Source organism: Anomalospiza imberbis, chromosome 18 (assembly GCF_031753505.1).
Source record: "Anomalospiza imberbis isolate Cuckoo-Finch-1a 21T00152 chromosome 18, ASM3175350v1, whole genome shotgun sequence".
In the NCBI taxonomy this organism is placed as follows: Eukaryota; Metazoa; Chordata; class Aves; order Passeriformes; family Viduidae; genus Anomalospiza; species Anomalospiza imberbis.
In genome coordinates, this window is record NC_089698.1 from 1,830,377 (window position 1) to 1,847,567 (window position 17,191).

General features: G+C 51.1%; 1 protein-coding gene across 1 annotated transcript; it reads left to right on the forward strand.

The window, feature by feature from the left end:
- The first annotated feature begins 453 nt into the window (after window positions 1–453).
- On the forward strand, window positions 454–16,493 carry DHX37 (DEAH-box helicase 37). The gene is made up of 27 exons (XM_068208346.1): window positions 454–657; window positions 1,485–1,654; window positions 2,576–2,688; window positions 3,258–3,582; window positions 4,180–4,328; window positions 4,608–4,700; window positions 4,822–4,918; window positions 5,272–5,385; window positions 6,206–6,307; window positions 6,817–6,931; window positions 7,054–7,149; window positions 7,478–7,554; window positions 8,174–8,312; window positions 8,545–8,621; window positions 9,195–9,427; window positions 10,279–10,390; window positions 10,972–11,078; window positions 11,631–11,819; window positions 11,924–12,048; window positions 12,283–12,399; window positions 12,509–12,681; window positions 13,079–13,193; window positions 13,606–13,743; window positions 14,015–14,109; window positions 14,587–14,660; window positions 15,566–15,663; window positions 16,184–16,493. Exons 1-27 carry the CDS (start codon window positions 555–557, stop codon window positions 16,264–16,266), a joined length of 3,429 nt encoding a protein of 1,142 aa, XP_068064447.1. The 5' UTR covers window positions 454–554; the 3' UTR covers window positions 16,267–16,493.
- Window positions 16,494–17,191: the final 698 nt, after the last annotated feature.

Here is a 17,191-nt window from a genome sequence, read left to right on the forward strand (position 1 = left end):
AGGGAAGGGAAGGGAAGGGGAGGGAAGGGGAGGGGAGGGAAGGGGAGGGGAGGGGAGGGGAGGGGAGGGGAAGGAATCGGAAGGAATGGGGTGGGAGGGGAGGGGAGGGGAAGGAAGGGAAGGGAAGGGAAGGGAAGGGAAGGGAAGGGAAGGGAAGGGAAGGGAAGGGAAGGGAAGGGAAGGGAAGGGGAAGGAATCGGAAGGAATGGGGTGGGAGGGGAGGGGAGGGGAGGGGAGGGGAAGGAATGGGGTGGGATCGGGAGTCCCGGTATGGGTTGGGGGGGGTCTCGATCCCGTGGGGCCGCCCCGCGCATGCTCCCGCCCTTTCCCGCCCTTTCCCCGCCCCTTTCCCGCCCTTTCCCCGCCCTTTCCCCGCCCCTTTCCCGCCCTTTCCCCGCCCCTTTCCCCGCCCTTCTCGCGAGACCCCGCTGGCCCGGAAGTGGCGGCAGCACGGGCCGCACGTGGGGCCGCGCCGGACCGGACCGGACCGGACCGAACCGAACCGAACCGGGCCCTGTCGTGTCCCATCGTGTCCCGTCTCCGTCCCCGCCGCCATGGGCCGGGCGCGCCGCCGGCACAACTGGAAGGCGCGGCTGCCGCAGGGCCCCGCGGCGCCGCCCGCCGCAGAGCCGCTGGAGCTGCCGCTGGAGCTGGGAGGTGCGGCGGGAGCCGGGCTGCGCTCGTTAGTGACTGCGCGGGTCTCAGCAGAGCCGCTGAGATCGGAGCTGCTGTCGCGTCTTCGTTGCAGTTTTATTGTTGTTAGTTTTAAAGCTCCCCGGGGAGGCGGTGGGTTCTCCGTGCCTGGATGTGGCGCTCGGTGCTGGGTCTCGGGCTGGCCTCGGTGGTCTCTGGGGTCTTTTCCGGCCGAATCCATTCCCTCGTTCCGTGACCCCGCCGGCTTTGCACTAACAGCTCTGTTGAGCAGTGACTGCCTCCGTGGAGTTCAGGAGTTGGGCTCGGGGGTCCCTTCCCACTCACGACACTCAGTGGTTCCATTATTTATTAAAGCGACTACTAAACATATCTCTTATGTTAAACATTCGCTTTCTCAAACTTTAAGAAAAAAAAATGGCGTTACGTTATAAAAATGGCGTTTGTTGTTCTGTTTTTATTATTCATAATTTAGTAATGCAGTTTTTTAGTGTTAAAATCCACTGGTGCCCGGGTGAAGCAGGACACTGAGGAGTCACCCCGGGGCACACTGTGTCCTGACCCTGGGGGATTGAGTAAAAAGGCAAAAATTGCACAATATTGTTACATAAATCTTGGAAAATCGCCCTCGGAGCTATAGAAAGCTCAGGGTTATTGAATCCCCAGTTTCGAGGTCTTTTGCCCTGGCTGATGTTGCAGGATTTTTTTGGCTGGGCATGAGGGCTGTGTTTGTTTGAAGCAGCTAAATCTGGCCTGCTGCTTGGTAAGCCTGCTAAGAGTGTGCTGAAAATAATCCACCTGGCACGGGTGAATAATCAAACCCTTGCCTTCAGATGGAGCAACGCTGAAGGGAATTGATGAAAGCAATGCCCTGGTCCTGCCAGCAAAAAAAGCCAAGAAGAAAAAAGTCACTTGTGTTGTGCAACAGCAGAAGAAACCCCTGAGCAAGAAACAGAAGAAAAACCTGCAGAAGGTCTTGGAGCAGAAGGAAAAGAAAAAACAGGTATGCTGCTGTTTCTGGCACCAGCAGCTTCGTGCTGGTCTCTTGCAGTGATGGTTTGGTGTTGGAGGGTGGGTGGTGCTGAGGAGCTGGGGAGGGGTGTGAGCTCTCAGGGGACTCTCACAGGTGCAGGTGCTGAGGGTGATGCTACAGCAGCGCCAGCCCCCCTTTGCTGGGCGTGGGGGCAAAGATGCTCTCCCCACGGGCTGCCGAGTGCAGCTCCAGTGGGGCAGGCGTTCCCTGCCCTCCCAGTGGGTCAGGTGTTGCAGAACACATCGTTTGTGGGCCGGGTTCCTGTTCTGTACAAGTGTTGGGGAGTTCATCACTGGCAGTCACTGATGGTTTTGCATTTTAAAAGCGCTCTCCGAAGCGGGTGCTGGGAGCAGTTGTGGCTGCAACCCTCCCTGCACCCCAACATTGGCCTGTCAGTACTTCTGAAATGCTTATTGCGTGCTTTCACTGTGGAAATAAGAGCTTTTCTGTCTTTGTAAAACCTTTCCAGGCAAAATTCCTGCTCCTGTTAGTGTCTGAACAATGGCTTTCCCAGAGGAGCTCTGGTTTTGGAGGCAGTTTCAAACTGTGGCTGCCTGACCTCCTGCCCCGCCATGTCCCACGGGAGGGATTTGAGGGAGGCTCCCATTGCTCCAGGCCTCATTCCAGTGGCTCAGTTCAAATCTATTTTCTTTGCTGGTGTTCCCAGGGTGCAGCTGAGCTGCTCACTGCTGTGATGTCAAGTCCCCATTTCTGTTTCTGCCGAAATCTTCACCAGGGAGGACTGACCCTGGAGCAGCAGGAAGGTTTTCCAACTGCACAGCGGACTTGCCAGAGCACAGAGCACACCTTGGAATGCTCAAGTGCAAATCTTGAAATGAAATTCTTTCCCCATCAAAGCAAGCACTGATTTTGGCTGTTTTCCCCAAACAGAGAGCTGAGTTGCTGAGCAAGCTGAACGAGGTCCAGGCTTCTGAAGCAGAAATGAAACTCCTGTACACTACTTCCAAACTGGGCACTGGGGAGCGCATGTATCAGGCTAAAAGGTGAAGTGATTTTTGGGTGGAACCCTTGCAAGTGATCACTGTATTGGAACAGCAGCATCCTGAGCTTTCCCTTGATTTTTATTTCTTCTTCTTGGTGCAGACAGGTTCTTCAGAATGGATGGAGTTAAATAATTTGCTATTTTTATCTGATAATGTGATAGTTATTTTCTTGTGTGAGAGGATGTTAGTTGAAAGAACTTGGTCCTTCCTATGGGTTGGGGATGAGGTGGGTGACACAATCTGCAGGCTTTTAGCAGTTGTGCTAAACTACAAAACTAGTGGATAAACATTTACTTGTTTTCTTGTGCTGGAAGACATCTACTGATGTTGACCACAGTTGCTAGATTTATCAAGAGCTGCACTTGTAGATTAAACTACAAAGATGCCTTCAGAAGAAATGGATAAACCCCAGGATAGGAAATGCTTAGATACAAATCCATCAATCAAAGCCAAGGCTTTACCTGGCAGAGTTGTGAAAACCTCCAGGAGTGGAGATCCTGGATTTTGGGGAAGTCATATCTGGTTTGAGGTGCCAAAACACAGCTCACACATTGATGTTTTGTTTCCAGGGTGACACAGGAGCCGAGGACTGATGTCCCTGAAAGGATCAGGAGCATCAGCGGTGCCAACAAGAGAAGGCACAGCTCAGGTTCAGAATCAGAGCCTGAGGAAGAGCCCATCAGCTCTGAGGAGGAGGAAGAGCAGAAACAGGACACTGAGAAGTTCCCAGCCAGTGCTGTGAATGCTGCTGAAAAGGCAGAGGGAGGAGTGGGGAAGGCAGGGGCTGAGCAGCCTCCAGCTGGTCCCAGAGCCCCAGTTCCCCAGGCAGCCCCCAACAAGGCTCCCTGCCAGCCTGCAGTGTTTGTCCCTGTGGACAGGAGTCCCGAGATTCAGGTGAGGCTCTGTGAACAGCACAGTGCTTGTCAAAGGGGCTGGAGAGGATGCTGTGTTCCAGCAGCTGGGTGCACTCAGCTCTGCTCCAGCAGCAGGAAAACTCGCCTTGTTTTAGGCTATTAGCTTTGTCTTTAGTTTTACATACAGAATTTATTAACAGTCCTTTTCCTTTGCTGGAAAGCCTTCTGAAGTCCCCTTCAGCTCTCTGTTTTGTACCTTATGCTGGATAGTTTTGTCCCATTTGTTGTAGGTAGGGCATCGTGCAGAAACAGAAAAGCCCTGCACGAGTCTCAACAGACGAGGCTGTTGTGAAATGAGTTTTCCCTTGAAGTGCTATATTAAGAGGCTCAAGGGACTCTGAAGTTTCACAAATTAAAGTGAAAGGCTTGCCCTCTGCTTGCTGGGAAGCTGCTCTGATCACTCTGGTTCTCAGCCAAGCTTATGTGGTGTTAGCTGGTTTAGAGCTTCCTGAGTCACGGGCTTGCAGAATTCCTTTTTGTGGGTTTTATGGTCTGAGGAGGGCAACAGTTTTCAATCCTGAGGAAAACAAAAGAGCGAGAAACAGTGCAATTGATATATGTGTTTTACACTATTTAGGAGGCACGACTGAAGCTTCCCATCCTTGCTGAAGAGCAAGTGGTCATGGAAGCCATTAATGACAATCCCATTGTGATCATATGTGGAGAGACAGGAAGTGGCAAAACCACCCAAGTGCCTCAGTTCCTCTACGAAGCTGGATATGCCAGGTAGGAATTGGATTTTATATGCAGCAAATGGAATTGCAGAGACAGCATTTTGGGAAAAACTAAGCTGTAATCCATGCATCTTCAGATCAGTACAGATGGAACAGAAGGGAATCCCAGTGCTTCCTGCCTGTGTTTTTATTCCAGCTGTAACCAGGAGTGAGGCTGCGTGACTGATGCCATTAATCTAGAACCAGCAGTGAGAAATCCTGTTGTCATTTTTCTGGCTGCTCCTCTCTTTAATTAAAACAATTCCTCTTTTTCCTTCCCCCACCCCGTTAGTTCCGGCGGCACCATTGGGATCACGGAGCCTCGGCGCGTGGCCGCCGTGTCCATGTCCCAGAGGGTCGCCAAGGAGATGAACCTGTCTCACAGGTGAGCTTCAGAAAGGCTCGAGACCTTGCTGGAGGGTGGCACTGAGGTGCTCTGTGGGTGACATGGACTTTGTGCTTCTCCCCATGCTTTTTCCTGGGGCTGCCCTGGTGTTTGCCCACAGAGTGGTTTCCTATCAAATCCGGTACGAAGGGAACGTTACGGATGAAACACGGATCAAGTTCATGACAGATGGTGTGCTGCTCAAAGAGATTCAGAAGGTAACTTGCTGTCCTCAGTGTTAAAAAAAAGGAATTTTTTGTACAGCTGGGAAGAGAGGCCAATGTGGACTTGTTGCCAGTCTTCCAAATCAGAATCCCTTTCAGCACCAGAGATTTATTTCATCTCTACCCTGATATTTCTGCCCAAGTCCCTAAGCATTAGGTTAATCTTGCTGGGTAAAATGAGAGCAAGAAGAGGCCTGGGAGCCAGGCTGCTTTGTGGAGCGTGAGTGCATTAAACTGAGTGAGAAATAGAGCTGGGGATGGGGTCAGTGCCTGTGTGGCTGTGGGGTGGCCTGGCTCAGCTATCCTTGGCTGAGGCCTCCTGTGGTGAAACCCATCTCTCTCCTCAGGACTTCCTGCTTTCAAAGTACAAAGTCATCATCATTGATGAAGCCCACGAGAGGAGTATGTACACAGACATCTTGATTGGCCTCTTGTCTCGCATCGTGCCCCTCCGTCAGAAGGTGAGAGACATGCCTCAGGTTTGGCTTTTCTATTTTTCACACTCTGTGCTGCTTTAGTGTGCAGTTCTGGGCTTCACATCAGGGGATGGTGAGCTCTCTGCACAGAGCAGGGAGACAAAACAATTCCTTCTCCTGCTGGGGACCAAGGACAAATGATCCAAATCTCAGGCCCAAGAGCACAAACAACGTGGGCTGGAGAGAGAAAAACAAGCAGGATGGGGCTGCATGGGCTAAAGCTGGAATGGGACAATGAACTCCAATGTGCAAATGGAGCAGAACTTATCAAAGTGAGAGACCCCGTGACCAGGTGTGCATTTTGGGACCATTTGGGTTCATCTTGGGTGCGGTCCTGGCTGGGCTTTTGTGCTGCCCAAGGTGGATCCATGGAGGAGATCCTTTTAATAAATCCCTGCTTCATTCTGTGACTCTGCCCAGCCTCTGCTCCAGGGCAGCCTGCACAAGGCATCGAGAGGGGCAGGGCTCCTGCTCTGGACATGGATGTGCCAGGGAGGGGATGTTCCCCATGAAGAGGCTCTGTGATGTAGAATTCCAAGGAAATCTGACAGAAATAACGCTCAGTTAACAGATTTGTCTTTCTGTATGATTGAAGAGGCACAGAGCCTACAGCAAGGGGGAAATGGTACAGAGCAGTAGCAAGAGGTGACTTCTCAGGCAAAATCCAGTTAATTTGAGACTCACAGTGGAGATAATTGAATTCCAGCAGCCTGGGAGAAAGCAAGGTGTTTATTGCTGCAGTGGCCAGCAGCAGTGCTCGGGGGGAGCTGTTTGGGCACAGGGTGACAGAGCTGTGTCCCTGCAGAAGGGGCTGCCCCTGAAGCTGATCATCATGTCGGCGACTCTGCGAGTGGAGGATTTCACTGACAACACCAGGCTGTTCTCTGTTAAACCTCCTGTCATCCAGGTACTGTCCCCTCCCTGGGAACTGAAATACAGCCAGCACAGCCTTATAAAACCAGTGACAAAACAGGGGCACTCTAATCTTTCCAGCTGGTGCTGAAATCTTTCAGATAAATGATTTAAAAACAGTCATTTTGTTTAGGCTATTGTTTCTTTTGGGACTTGGTGTTTTTCTTTCCACTTTTATCAGAAAACCACCCTGGCGGAATCTGATTGTCTTGAGAAACTCTTTAAGTTACGGTTCAGGAGAACTAGAAAGCTTAAATCTGAGTTGATGGTGTGAAAGGGAGAAAAGCTTTGGTTTCTAGCATGGTTTTATGGTGTTCAGAGCAGACAACACCAGTAATTTCTGTGGGCTTGGTGTTTTGTAGGGCACCAAACCCTAGAGGTGAACAGAAATACAGGGTGAGCTTTTCTGGTTGTCCATTGAACGCTGTAATGATTGTGTGGAGTTATGACAGCCAACAACCCCTTTATTTATATAAATACCTTGATTTGGTATTTCCTCTCCAGGTAGATGCAAGGCAGTTCCCTGTAACTGTTCATTTTAACAAGAAAACCCCCCTGGATGACTACAGTGGGGAGTGCTTCAGGAAAGTGTGTAAAATCCATAGGATGCTGCCTGCAGGTAAGAGAACTTCACTGCTGAGAACCTCTCAAATTGCTCATACTGAACATGTCCAAAGCTGCTTCTTGTTGTTGTGTGTTTTTCTTTTTTTTTTTTTTTTTCCTTTTTTTTTCCTCTTGCAGGTGGGATTTTGGTGTTTTTAACAGGCCAGGCAGAAGTTCACTCTCTCTGTAGAAGATTAAGGAAAGCATTCCCATACCAAAAAAACAGCGCTGCAGGTAATGCTGTAGAAACTATTAAGCTTCAAATTTATCCCGCTGAGAAGTGGGCTTGCTTTGCATCTAAAAATACAAACTTTTATTTTAAAACCACCAAAGACAGGGTTTGGGGAAAGGGCTTGTTGTGGATGGTTGTCATGACTGATGTTAAATTCTGTGCTGGTTTGAGTTTGGGAAAAGGTCCCCTTCCAGTTCCCCTCTGCCTTCAGTTTGCTTCTTCCACACTGGGCATCCCCAGAAAGGTGGGAGTGGGACCAGACTCCTCCCATTGCCTTTTCCAAGAGGAAAGCATGCTCAGCTAACAGCTGTTCCACTGCTGGCTTTGTAGGAGGAGAGGATGACAGAGACGACTCGGTGGAAGAAATCAGGAAATTTAAGAAATCGAGGAAGCGGAGGAGAGTTCTGGTAACGTGTGATGGGTAAAATTCCTCCAAGGGACAGGAGGCAGCGGGTGCCTCCCTGCAAGCTGCACTGCTGTGTGCCTGGGCCTCTGTCCAGCTCTTCCAGACCTGCCTGAAGCCCTGTAGGCCACAGGTGTCCCCTCGCTGCAGAGTGCTGAAACTCAGGATGTTATGGGCAGGAGATTGGTTTAGATTGAGTACTGACCACTAAAACCTGAATGGAAGGAGCTCCAGACTTGCTGGTGCCAGGGCTGCTCCTCATCTCGCCATTTGTTACCCAAAATTTGGGCTGGATTTGACAGAGAGATAAAATTCTAAGACTAACCCATCTTGACAGAAACTTTTGAACATTTGTTAGATGTATCTGGATTAGGAGGCCAGTTCTTTTCTTTCTAAGAGTGTTATAATAAATGACAATATAAGGAGATGGAATGAGATTTGCCATTGTATGCTTTTGCAATGCCTCCAATTTGAAAAATGTCTAATTTGCAAATACTTTATTTTGCACCTGAGAAGGCCTAAGAAATGTGAGTCCTTGTCTCAGCTTTGCTTCCAAAGCAATGCAAAGTGCTGCTTGTGTCCCCATCTTAATGTGCTGTTTTCATCTTCCCTCTCTTTCTCAGACACTCCCCAAAATTGATCTGAACAATTACTCTGTGGTACCAGTGGATGAAGGAGATGAAGACAGAGACATTGACAGTGATGATGATGCTGCAGGCTCTGATCTTGACCTGGATTTAGGAGATGGAGACTCAGAAGAAGGTTTGGCACCTGTGAAATGAGTGACTTGAGTTGCTTGTCCTGTGCTGAGCTGTGGCACCGGAGCAGCCCCGTGTCATGGCAGAGCTGCTCAGGTTTTCCAGCTCCAGTCCCAGTTACTGGTACCAGTTTGCACCAGTTGCTTTCCTGGTTTTAACGAAGTGGTGTTTGTGCAGATGTTGCTGGGACTAAGCCTGGGAGTTGGACTGAGCAGTGTTGGTTTGTTTCCTCACAGATGAGAAATCTGATTCGTCCCTGCCCCTGTATGTGCTCCCACTCTATTCCTTGCTGGCACCAGAGAAACAGGCAAAGGTAAAGGATTTATTGTCACAGTGAGCAGAAGATCTTACAGATAAGAGTGATCATTGTCTGAAATCACAAGTGAGATAAAATTCCCATTTTGGACTATTCTGTCAGCCTGAATGGCCCAGTGGGCAGGTTGGGATGGGATTGGGGCAGCCTGGCTTGGGCTGTGGTCTCCCTGCTGTGCCACTTCAGCAGGGTGGGAGAGATGATCAGCACCAGCCCTGCAGGGTCGCTAAATCCATCCTGGCCCTGGGCACCTGGAGGTGCTGCTGCCAGCAGGCAGCTTGAACAGATTCCTGTGTTCTGCTGTCTCTGGAGGCAGCAGCAGTGTCTGAACACAGCTCAGTGCTGGTGTGTGCCCCACCTGCAGCCCCTGGGCTCATTTCTGAGGTTTAACCGAGCTGGACAAAGAGCTTCAGAGCCGGACACACGGCGTTAGGTCTGCTCGGACTCCTGCATTCCCCTTGCAGTGCCATATACCCTGCCATGCCTTTGCAGCCCATCCAAGACCACTGCCTGTCCCTTCCCTGTCCCTTCCCTGCTGCCACTGCCTCTCCCATGCCCACGTGTCTCTTGCAGGTGTTCCAGGCTCCTCCTGCCGGCACCAGGCTCTGCGTGGTGGCCACCAACGTGGCTGAAACATCCCTCACCATCCCAGGCATCAAGTACGTGGTGGACTGTGGCAAGGTGAAGAGGCGTTTCTACGACAGGATCACGGGGGTCTCGTCCTTCAGGGTCACCTGGATCTCGCAGGCCTCGGCCAACCAGCGCGCCGGCCGCGCCGGCCGCACCGAGCCCGGCCACTGCTACAGGTCAGCCCTGCTGGGCAGGGCCAGCCACACCCAGGGCTCTCCCTGGCACTTTGGCACCATCCCCTCTTGTGATGCGGGTGAAGCCAGTGGGAGGAAATGCTGATGTGTGACTCCAGCTCAGAGGCTGAATGATTTCTTTATTAGAACTATGCTATAATACATTAATATACTATTTAAAGGAGATACTAAACTACAAACCTACTTGTTCTAACTCCCATATCTAACTCCTCACAACTCGTGCCCCTCTCTGAGAGTGCAGCCACAGGTGGGTTGGATTGGCCATCAGCTCAAACAATCCTCACCAGAATCCAACCAGGCAATCACCCCAGGTAAACAATTCTCCAAACACATTCCACATGGGAAAACAAGGAGCAGAAATAGAAATTGTTTTCTCTTTCTTCTCTCTGTGCTCCTCTGTGAAAAATCCTGAGAGAGAGAAGAATGTGCCTGGCACAATCCCACATGCACTGCCCCCTCCCCTGCTGCCCCAAGTGCTCTGGGGTTGCCTGCCCTGCATCCCAGTGCAAGGTGAAGCCAAGCGTGAGCTGTCACTGGTGATACTGGTTGGAGTTCGGCTGCTCAGGGGCATTTCTCTTGCTGAGAACTCTAGTTTTCATGGCCACATGAGATTTCACCATGGCCACATGAGATTTCACCATGGCCAGATGGATTTAACTCTGAGCCAAGTTAACTTCTTGTGAATAAGGCAAATGCCCCAACCTGTAAATAAGGATATGATGATGTAAATGCTATCCACAGCTGCCTTTTTTTAATCCCTTGCTAATTTTTCCTGCATATCCTTTGAGCTAAGATTTCTTTTAAGTATCTAAATAACACTTCTGGTCCACTAGGTTATACTCTTCAGCAGTTTTCATGGACTTTGAGAAATTTTCTGCTCCAGAAATAACAAAGCGACCAGTAGAAGACTTGATTCTGCAAATGAAGGCATTAAATATAGAAAAGGTGAGCTGGAAAGGGCTTTGTACTACAGCAGTCATTAAAGTGGCTGCCCTTAGGAGCCAGAAACAAACAGAAATGTATTTTATTGTCATTGCTTGAAGCTGTGCCTTGTGGTAGAAATTAGGATCCTGAGAGTCCATTTTGGTTGTGCACACTGCAGAAGCTGCTCTGAATTCCACTAGGCCTTAACAGACATGTTTGTTCAGGCAGTAAATGCTTGCTTATATTCTTAGAGGTTAAAAAAAACACCCTTGTCTAAACAGGGTCTGTGTTTTGGAGATACTGGAGCATTTCAGACAGCACAGCACTTAAATTTAGACCTTAGAGCAGCCTGCCCTGGGCGGTGCCTGCAGCTGAGGGTGATTCTGGTGTTCCTGTTTCCTCATGTTTTCGTTCCAAGCATTTCCTGCCATTATGTGTCCTTTCCTTTCGCTCCTGGCAAACATCCTAAATGTTTTTCTTAGGTACATGTGAGCAGAGGGGAGCATTTCACTCCCTTGCAGAGCTCCTTGCTGTGTTCAGGCTGTTTTCCAGTGGGTGCCGTGTCAGTGTGGGACTGAGGGGTTTTGCTTTTGTTTCCCTAGGTAATCAACTTCCCATTCCCAACACCTCCTCCCACGGAAGCTCTGGCAGCAGCTGAGGAGCTGCTGATCGCCCTGGGTGCCTTAAAGGAGCCCCCCATGACAGGAAGGTAATGCCTGTGATGTCCTGCACTGTGGGCTCTGCTGTCCTCCTGCTCCCCTTCCACCTCGCACCCAGGGATGCCCTCTGGCTCAGAAACTGGCACCAGCCCAGCCTCTGGTTCCCCTCTGCTTGTTCCACTGGGCCTGGGTGTGTTTGGGCAGGGAAACGCGGTGCTGGGAGCCCCAGGCAGGGAGCTGGCAGAGGCCACAGCCGCCCGCTGCTGATCTCCGAGCGGATTTTTCACAACAGAAAAAGTTTGAAAAGATGAGGGACAAGTAAATCTGTGGAGATGAGACCCATGAGACCCTGACCGTGCCCTGTACCCCTGGGGCTGCTGTGGCCCTTGGCAGCAAACCTGCATCCAGTTGTGTGTTCCCTCCTCAGCGAGCCCCAGGTGGGAGCTGTGTGAGGTAGAGGAATCTTCCCCCCAGCCTTTGGGACCAGCACATAACAAAACCTGAGAAAACACCTCCAGTTACTTGGGCTGCCAGAACGGGGAGCACAAACTTGCTCCAGTTCAAAGTTACCTCATCACGAGCTCTCTTCTCCTCCGGCCCAGGCTGAAGCAGCAGCTGGCAGCGAAGCTGAGCTGCCCCATCAGTCCCCTGGGCAGAGTGATGGCCACTTTTCCCGTGGCCCCCCGCTATGCCAAGATGCTGGCCTTGAGCAGGCAGCACAACTGCCTGCCCTACACCATCACCATCGTGTCTGCCATGACCGTCAGGGAGCTCTTTGAGGAGCTCGACAGGTGGGTGGCTGAGCCTGGCGTGCTCCCCACGGCGGTGTCCCTGTCACAGCGTGCCCTCTGCCTTAAGCACAGCCCTCACGGGTGCTGCTCCGTGTCCCTTGCAGGCCAGCGGGCAGCGAGGAGGAGGCAGCCCAGCTGAAGGGCAGGAGAGCGAGGTTCCTGCAGGTGCAGAAGGTCTGGGCTGGGCAGGGGCCCATGCAGAAGCTGGGGGACCTGATGGTGATGTTAGGTACAGAGCCTGATTCCCCGTGCCGTTCCCTTGGTCCTGTTCTCCTCCTGTCCCGCCGAGCCCTGGGCCTGGCACGGCCGGAGGCTCCCTCGTGCTGCGGCACCGAGCTCAGCAGTGCTGCCCAGGCTCCGCTCCCCCGTGCCCAGAGGAGAGCCTGAAGTGCCCGCCTGGCCTGGGCCAGCGCTGTCCCCCGTGGGTGCCATTAGACCTGACCAGCCCCTCTGTCCACCCCAGGAGCGGTGGGGGCCTGTGAGTTTGCTGGGTGCACCCGGAAGTTCTGTGAGGAGAACGGGCTCCGGCACAAAGCCCTGCTGGAGATCCGGCGCCTGAGAGGGCAGCTGACCACGGCAGGTGAGGGGGGCCGGGGGGAGCTGCTGTGCTGGCTCCCTTTTGGGGGATGGCACGTGCACACCGCTGATTCTTGTCCTGATGCATCTTCTCTCCCTGGCTTTCCCCGCAGTGAACTCTGTCTGCAGCGATGCTGGGCTCTACGTTGACCCAAAGATGAAGCCCCCAACAGAAGCTCAAGTCACCTACTTGAGGCAGATTGTGCTGGCTGGGCTGGGGGACCACCTTGCCCGAAGGGTTCAGGGTGAGGAGCTGCTGGATGACAAGTGGAAAAATGCCTACAAGGTGAACAGCTTGCTTGGGCTCAGTTCCTCCTCCCCTGCGTGGCAGAAAGGTGCTCCCGTGCAAAGCCCGGGTTTCTGGCTGGGTGCAGCACTGGGGATGCCTGTGCTGGCTTCCTGCCACTTCTCTCTATGGAATTGAAGTTGGCGGTGTTTCCATTTCCTGGTGTTCACGTAGGAAATGTTGTGAAAGAGCTAAGAAGTACCGTTAGTTCATCTTGTGAAGTGCTTGGTGTCTCCAGAGAAGGTGAAGCAGAAAATGATGGGGTTATTAAAAACCTCCATCGCTTAAGGAAAGCTTACAAATGTACATCTGGGAGAGACTGAAATGAGGTGCAGTGAAGAACTGGAATTGTCAGGAACTGGTCTTACTGTGCTTCAATCTTTGTGCCTCCTTACAGACTGCACTCCTGGAGGACCCAGTGTTCATCCACCCCAGCTCAGTCCTCTTCAAAGAGCTCCCAGAGTTTGTGGTGTATCAAGAAATTGTTGAGACTACCAAGCTGTACATGAAAGGTGAGTGAGTGCCGTGGGTGTGTGCTGCAGCCCTGGTGAGGAGCTCAGAAATGCCTTGGCAGAGTGTTTTCCCCTCTGTGGTGTCCTTACTGAGTGGTTGTGACTCCTGGGATTTGGATCCTTAAGGCTTCCTAGATCTGGATCAGAAGATAAATTGGCCTTTTTTTATTTATTTACCTGGCAGAACTGCCTGGAGCAAAGCTCAGCTTCTGAAATGCCTGCTTTGCCCCAGCCCTGCCAACCACAGCTGCCCACTGCTGATCTCCAAACAGATTTTTCACAACAGAAAATGTTTGAAAAAATGAGGGACAAGTAAATCTGTGGAGATGAGACCCTGACCATGCCCTGTACCCCTGGGGCTGCTGTGGCCCTTGGCAGCAAACCTGCATCCAGTTGTGTGTTCCCTCCTCAGGTGTGTCTGCAGTGGAGCCCGAGTGGATCCCTGCCCTGCTGCCACCCTACTGCCACTTTGGGAAGCCTCTGGAAAAGCCTCCTCCCTCCTACTGCCCTGGGACAGGCCGAGTTCGCTGCCACAGACCCAGTGTCTTCTGTGAGTGTCCCTCAGGAGCTGCTCTGGAGCTGCTGTGATGCTGCCTTAACAAGGCTCTCACAGGAAGGTCCAGAGCTCAGCAGTGCTTTGGACCCCTCCGTGGGGTTTGCAGCGTTTAAATATTGGCATTTCCCGTGGAAATGGGCGCTGGGAGGGCTGGTGGGGCTGGCCGTGTCCTCCCCACTTCTCCTGGCACCTGGGTTGTCCCACCTCCCTGGAACTGTGCCCTCCTCAGGGAGCATGGAGGAGACCTGGGGTGTTTTGTTTCCAGACCGAGTGGGCTGGCAGCTCCCTGCTGTGGAAGTTGATTACCCCGCAGGAATTGATCGCTACAAACACTTTGCCCGGTTCCTGCTGGAGGGAAAGGTGAGTGTGCTCCAGCTGCACCATTTCCCTGATGTTATCAGTAAGTTTTTAGCCCAATTTTTGGAGGAGATGAGCCTTATGGCTTCATTTTTTTGTGTCTTCCCTTTCCTCAACACTTGTTTGGTGGATGGAAGAGTTTGTTGTGGTTGATGAGGTGGGGAAGGGATCTTTAAAACACAAAAAAAAAGCATGAAAAATCAGTTTTTCAGTGAAAGACACCCCCAAATTTAAGTCCTGTTTTTGCAAAGTAAATAAAGCTAATAGCCCAGGTCTTTGTCCACCCTGAGACAGAAGAATTGTCCAACAAGTCAGTCAGGACAAGACTTATGGACACATGGATAGGAGGAAGATGGTGATGGAGAATATCATGGATACATAACATGGAAATTTGTAGTAGCACAAGTTCATTGATGGCTGTTACCATATCACATTTAATTTACCTTATTCATTATATAATTGTTGTAACAAATCTTCCAGGTCATTAAAAAGCTGAGTTCTTACAGCCAGTGCCTGCTGTCCAGTCCCCTCATAATGCTGAAGACGTGGTCCAAGTAAGTTAAAAACAAACTTCAGGTCGTTGTCTCCACCAAACACTTCTCACTTCCTTTCTAAATTTAAACAATTCAGGGCTGAGAAGGGAGATGGAGGCTGTGATCTTGGGCAAATGAGTTTTCTCACCAAGAAAAGTTGTGTCCCAGGAGAGTTGGTGGTGGTGAGGGCAGTGCAGGACGCACAGCCTGCTGGCCACTGCTGGGCTCTGCTGGCCACTGCTGGGCTCTGCTGGCCACTGCTGGGCTCTGCTGGCCACTGAGCTCTGCTCAGGTGCTGCCCACCGCTGTGAGGAGTGACAGGTGAGCACTGCTGCCCTCCGAGCTGTGCTTTGGAGTTTGGCTGCTTACTCTGCCTTTATTTCTTTTCAAAAACATCTTTCCAACCAACAGTGGGGTTTTTGGTGACCTTGACAGGCCTGTGACCCTCCAGGAGGCTGTCAGCCGTCACTCCCTTTCTCTCCCCTCGTTCTCTCAGTCACCGAAGGAACTTTCTCAGGGTCTGCTCTGACTTTTCCTCGCGTTGATCAGCGCAAGGATTGGTCCCTTTGTTAAAAGTGACAGATGTTGTCTGAGGGCCCTGCAATGACCAAGTTCCAGTCAGGTCAGAGCTCAGCATGGCCCCTGGGGACTCCTTTTGGCTCTGCCTTGAGCTCTGCAGCTGCAGAGGAGACACAAGAGCGACCTGCTGCTGCTCGTAACCACAAGAGGTTGTGGTGGGGGGAGCAAACTGCTTGTAGTGGATTTTCTTCAGCCAGTGGCACGTTCTGTGTGCAGAGGTTGTGTGTTTATACATCTGTGTTTAGCCTTTGCAAAGGATGTAGAGTTCCTAAAGGTAAGCGGAATGCTCTAGCTCTGCTGAGCTGTGCTGATGAACGTTGTTTTACTGCTCCATTTCATTCATTCAGACTTCAGCCCAGGACAGAAGCCCTCCTGCAGGCTCTCGTCAAAGAAAATTGTGATAATCGTGATGCTTTGGTGGCTGCATGGAAGAAAAATCCTAAATGTAAGTGTTCTGCTTGCCGAATTATCAGTCATATCAGTGGGGTACCTCGAGCACTACTGAGTTATAATTTCAAAGAATTGGCTATTTCAGTTGTTAAGCTCCAGATAGTTCCTGTTTGCTTACCAGGAACAGTAATGCTCTGTGTTTGGTTCTTGTGAAAAATGACAGAAAGCACTTCAGAAAGCAACATTTATCTGTATTCTAAGATTTTTTTTTCTGTAGTTGTAACCACAGTTCAAATGTATGGACTATGGTGGTACTTTCCATGGATATATTGATTTCTTTTTTCTGGTAGAGTGGATTTTCTTCATTATTGGGTGCCAGATGATAAGAATTCCTTCACAGGAGCAGCAGCAGAGTGCTGCAGTGGTGGCTCACAGAGATTCCTGTGGATGCTGTCACCTGTGCATGGCAGCATCCCAGCTCCAGCACCATCCCAGCAGTGGGATGCTGCTCCTGGCTCCCAGTGGGGTGATCATTTTTCCAGCCAAACTCTGTAACTGCTCCTCTCCCCTTGCAGATCTGCTCGCAGCCTATTGCCAGTGGGTGCCCGAGGCCATGCACCAGGAGCTCGCCCTGAAGTGGCCACCAGTAGCCCTGTGACTCTTGGTGTTGATGGATTCCTTTTCTCCGAGATGTTTTGAGATCTTTCCAAGGGTTTCCTTGGAAATCTGAAACAGATGGACTCACCCACTGTAGCAATACCCTTTTGTAAGCAAACCAGGTGTTGTTCTGCTTTCCCAGAAGTCCTGCCAGCTGTTTAGCTGGTATTTCATAATATTAATGTTTGGATAATTTTATCCATTGTATTTTATGGGGTTGTTTTGTTTCATTTTTAACCTGAAGTTTCTCTTTGGACTATATTAGTCATATGAACTGTAATAAAGGATGTAAAGTTCTTGGTCTGGATGGGAGAAATGTTTGCTGTGTGGGATGCTGCAGCGAGCAGAATATCAGAGCTGTGCAGGCTCATCCTCACGGGTGTCAGACAGAACCTGGGCAGCTGCTCAGGACAGGAAACACAAAAATGAGGAAATTCGTGGGTTGAGATAGGAATGCTTTAATTAGTGAAGGGAAGAAGCTTCAGTTTACCTTCACCTGATCCTTTTGAGCCTTGGTAAGCCCAGTGCTCACACTGCTGCTTGTGACACTCCTGCAGCAGAAAGTCTGGACAGGGACCAGGGACCCCCTGTCCCCGTGTTCCGAAGGAAGCTGGTGCAGCCCAGCTGCCTGGATGCGTGTCCGTAATTCCCACTGCTCCCACGTGCTTCAGGGGCACGGCCAGAACACAAGCAAGCATTAAAAACATCTAAAGCTGAACAAACAGCAACTCGAGCTTTGCAGCCAGAAGGAGAGCAGCCCCTTGGTGTGTTTTCAGTCTGAGGCAGGGTTTTTGGGTTTTTTTCAGCACCGTTGGGTTTGGGATGACCCCAGGCAGAAGCGTGCTGGGGGCTCTTGGCAGGGCTCCTTTCTTTAGCAGGAATCGCAGCACAAGTCTGCACACTCTGCAGAGGGGAGGGAAGAAAAT

What these genes read in the sequence shown, in the direction of transcription:
- DHX37 (XM_068208346.1), top strand. Translation starts at nt 555, where the DNA reads ATGGGCCGGGCGCGCCGCCGGCACAACTGGAAGGCGCGGCTGCCGCAG. An exon ending in AGGCATTAAATATAGAAAAG is followed by an intron (nt 10,391 to 10,971) that starts GTGAGCTGGAAA and finishes TTGTTTCCCTAG; the next exon opens with GTAATCAACTTCCCATTCCC. An exon ending in CCACAGACCCAGTGTCTTCT is followed by an intron (nt 13,744 to 14,014) that starts GTGAGTGTCCCT and finishes TTTTGTTTCCAG; the next exon opens with ACCGAGTGGGCTGGCAGCTC.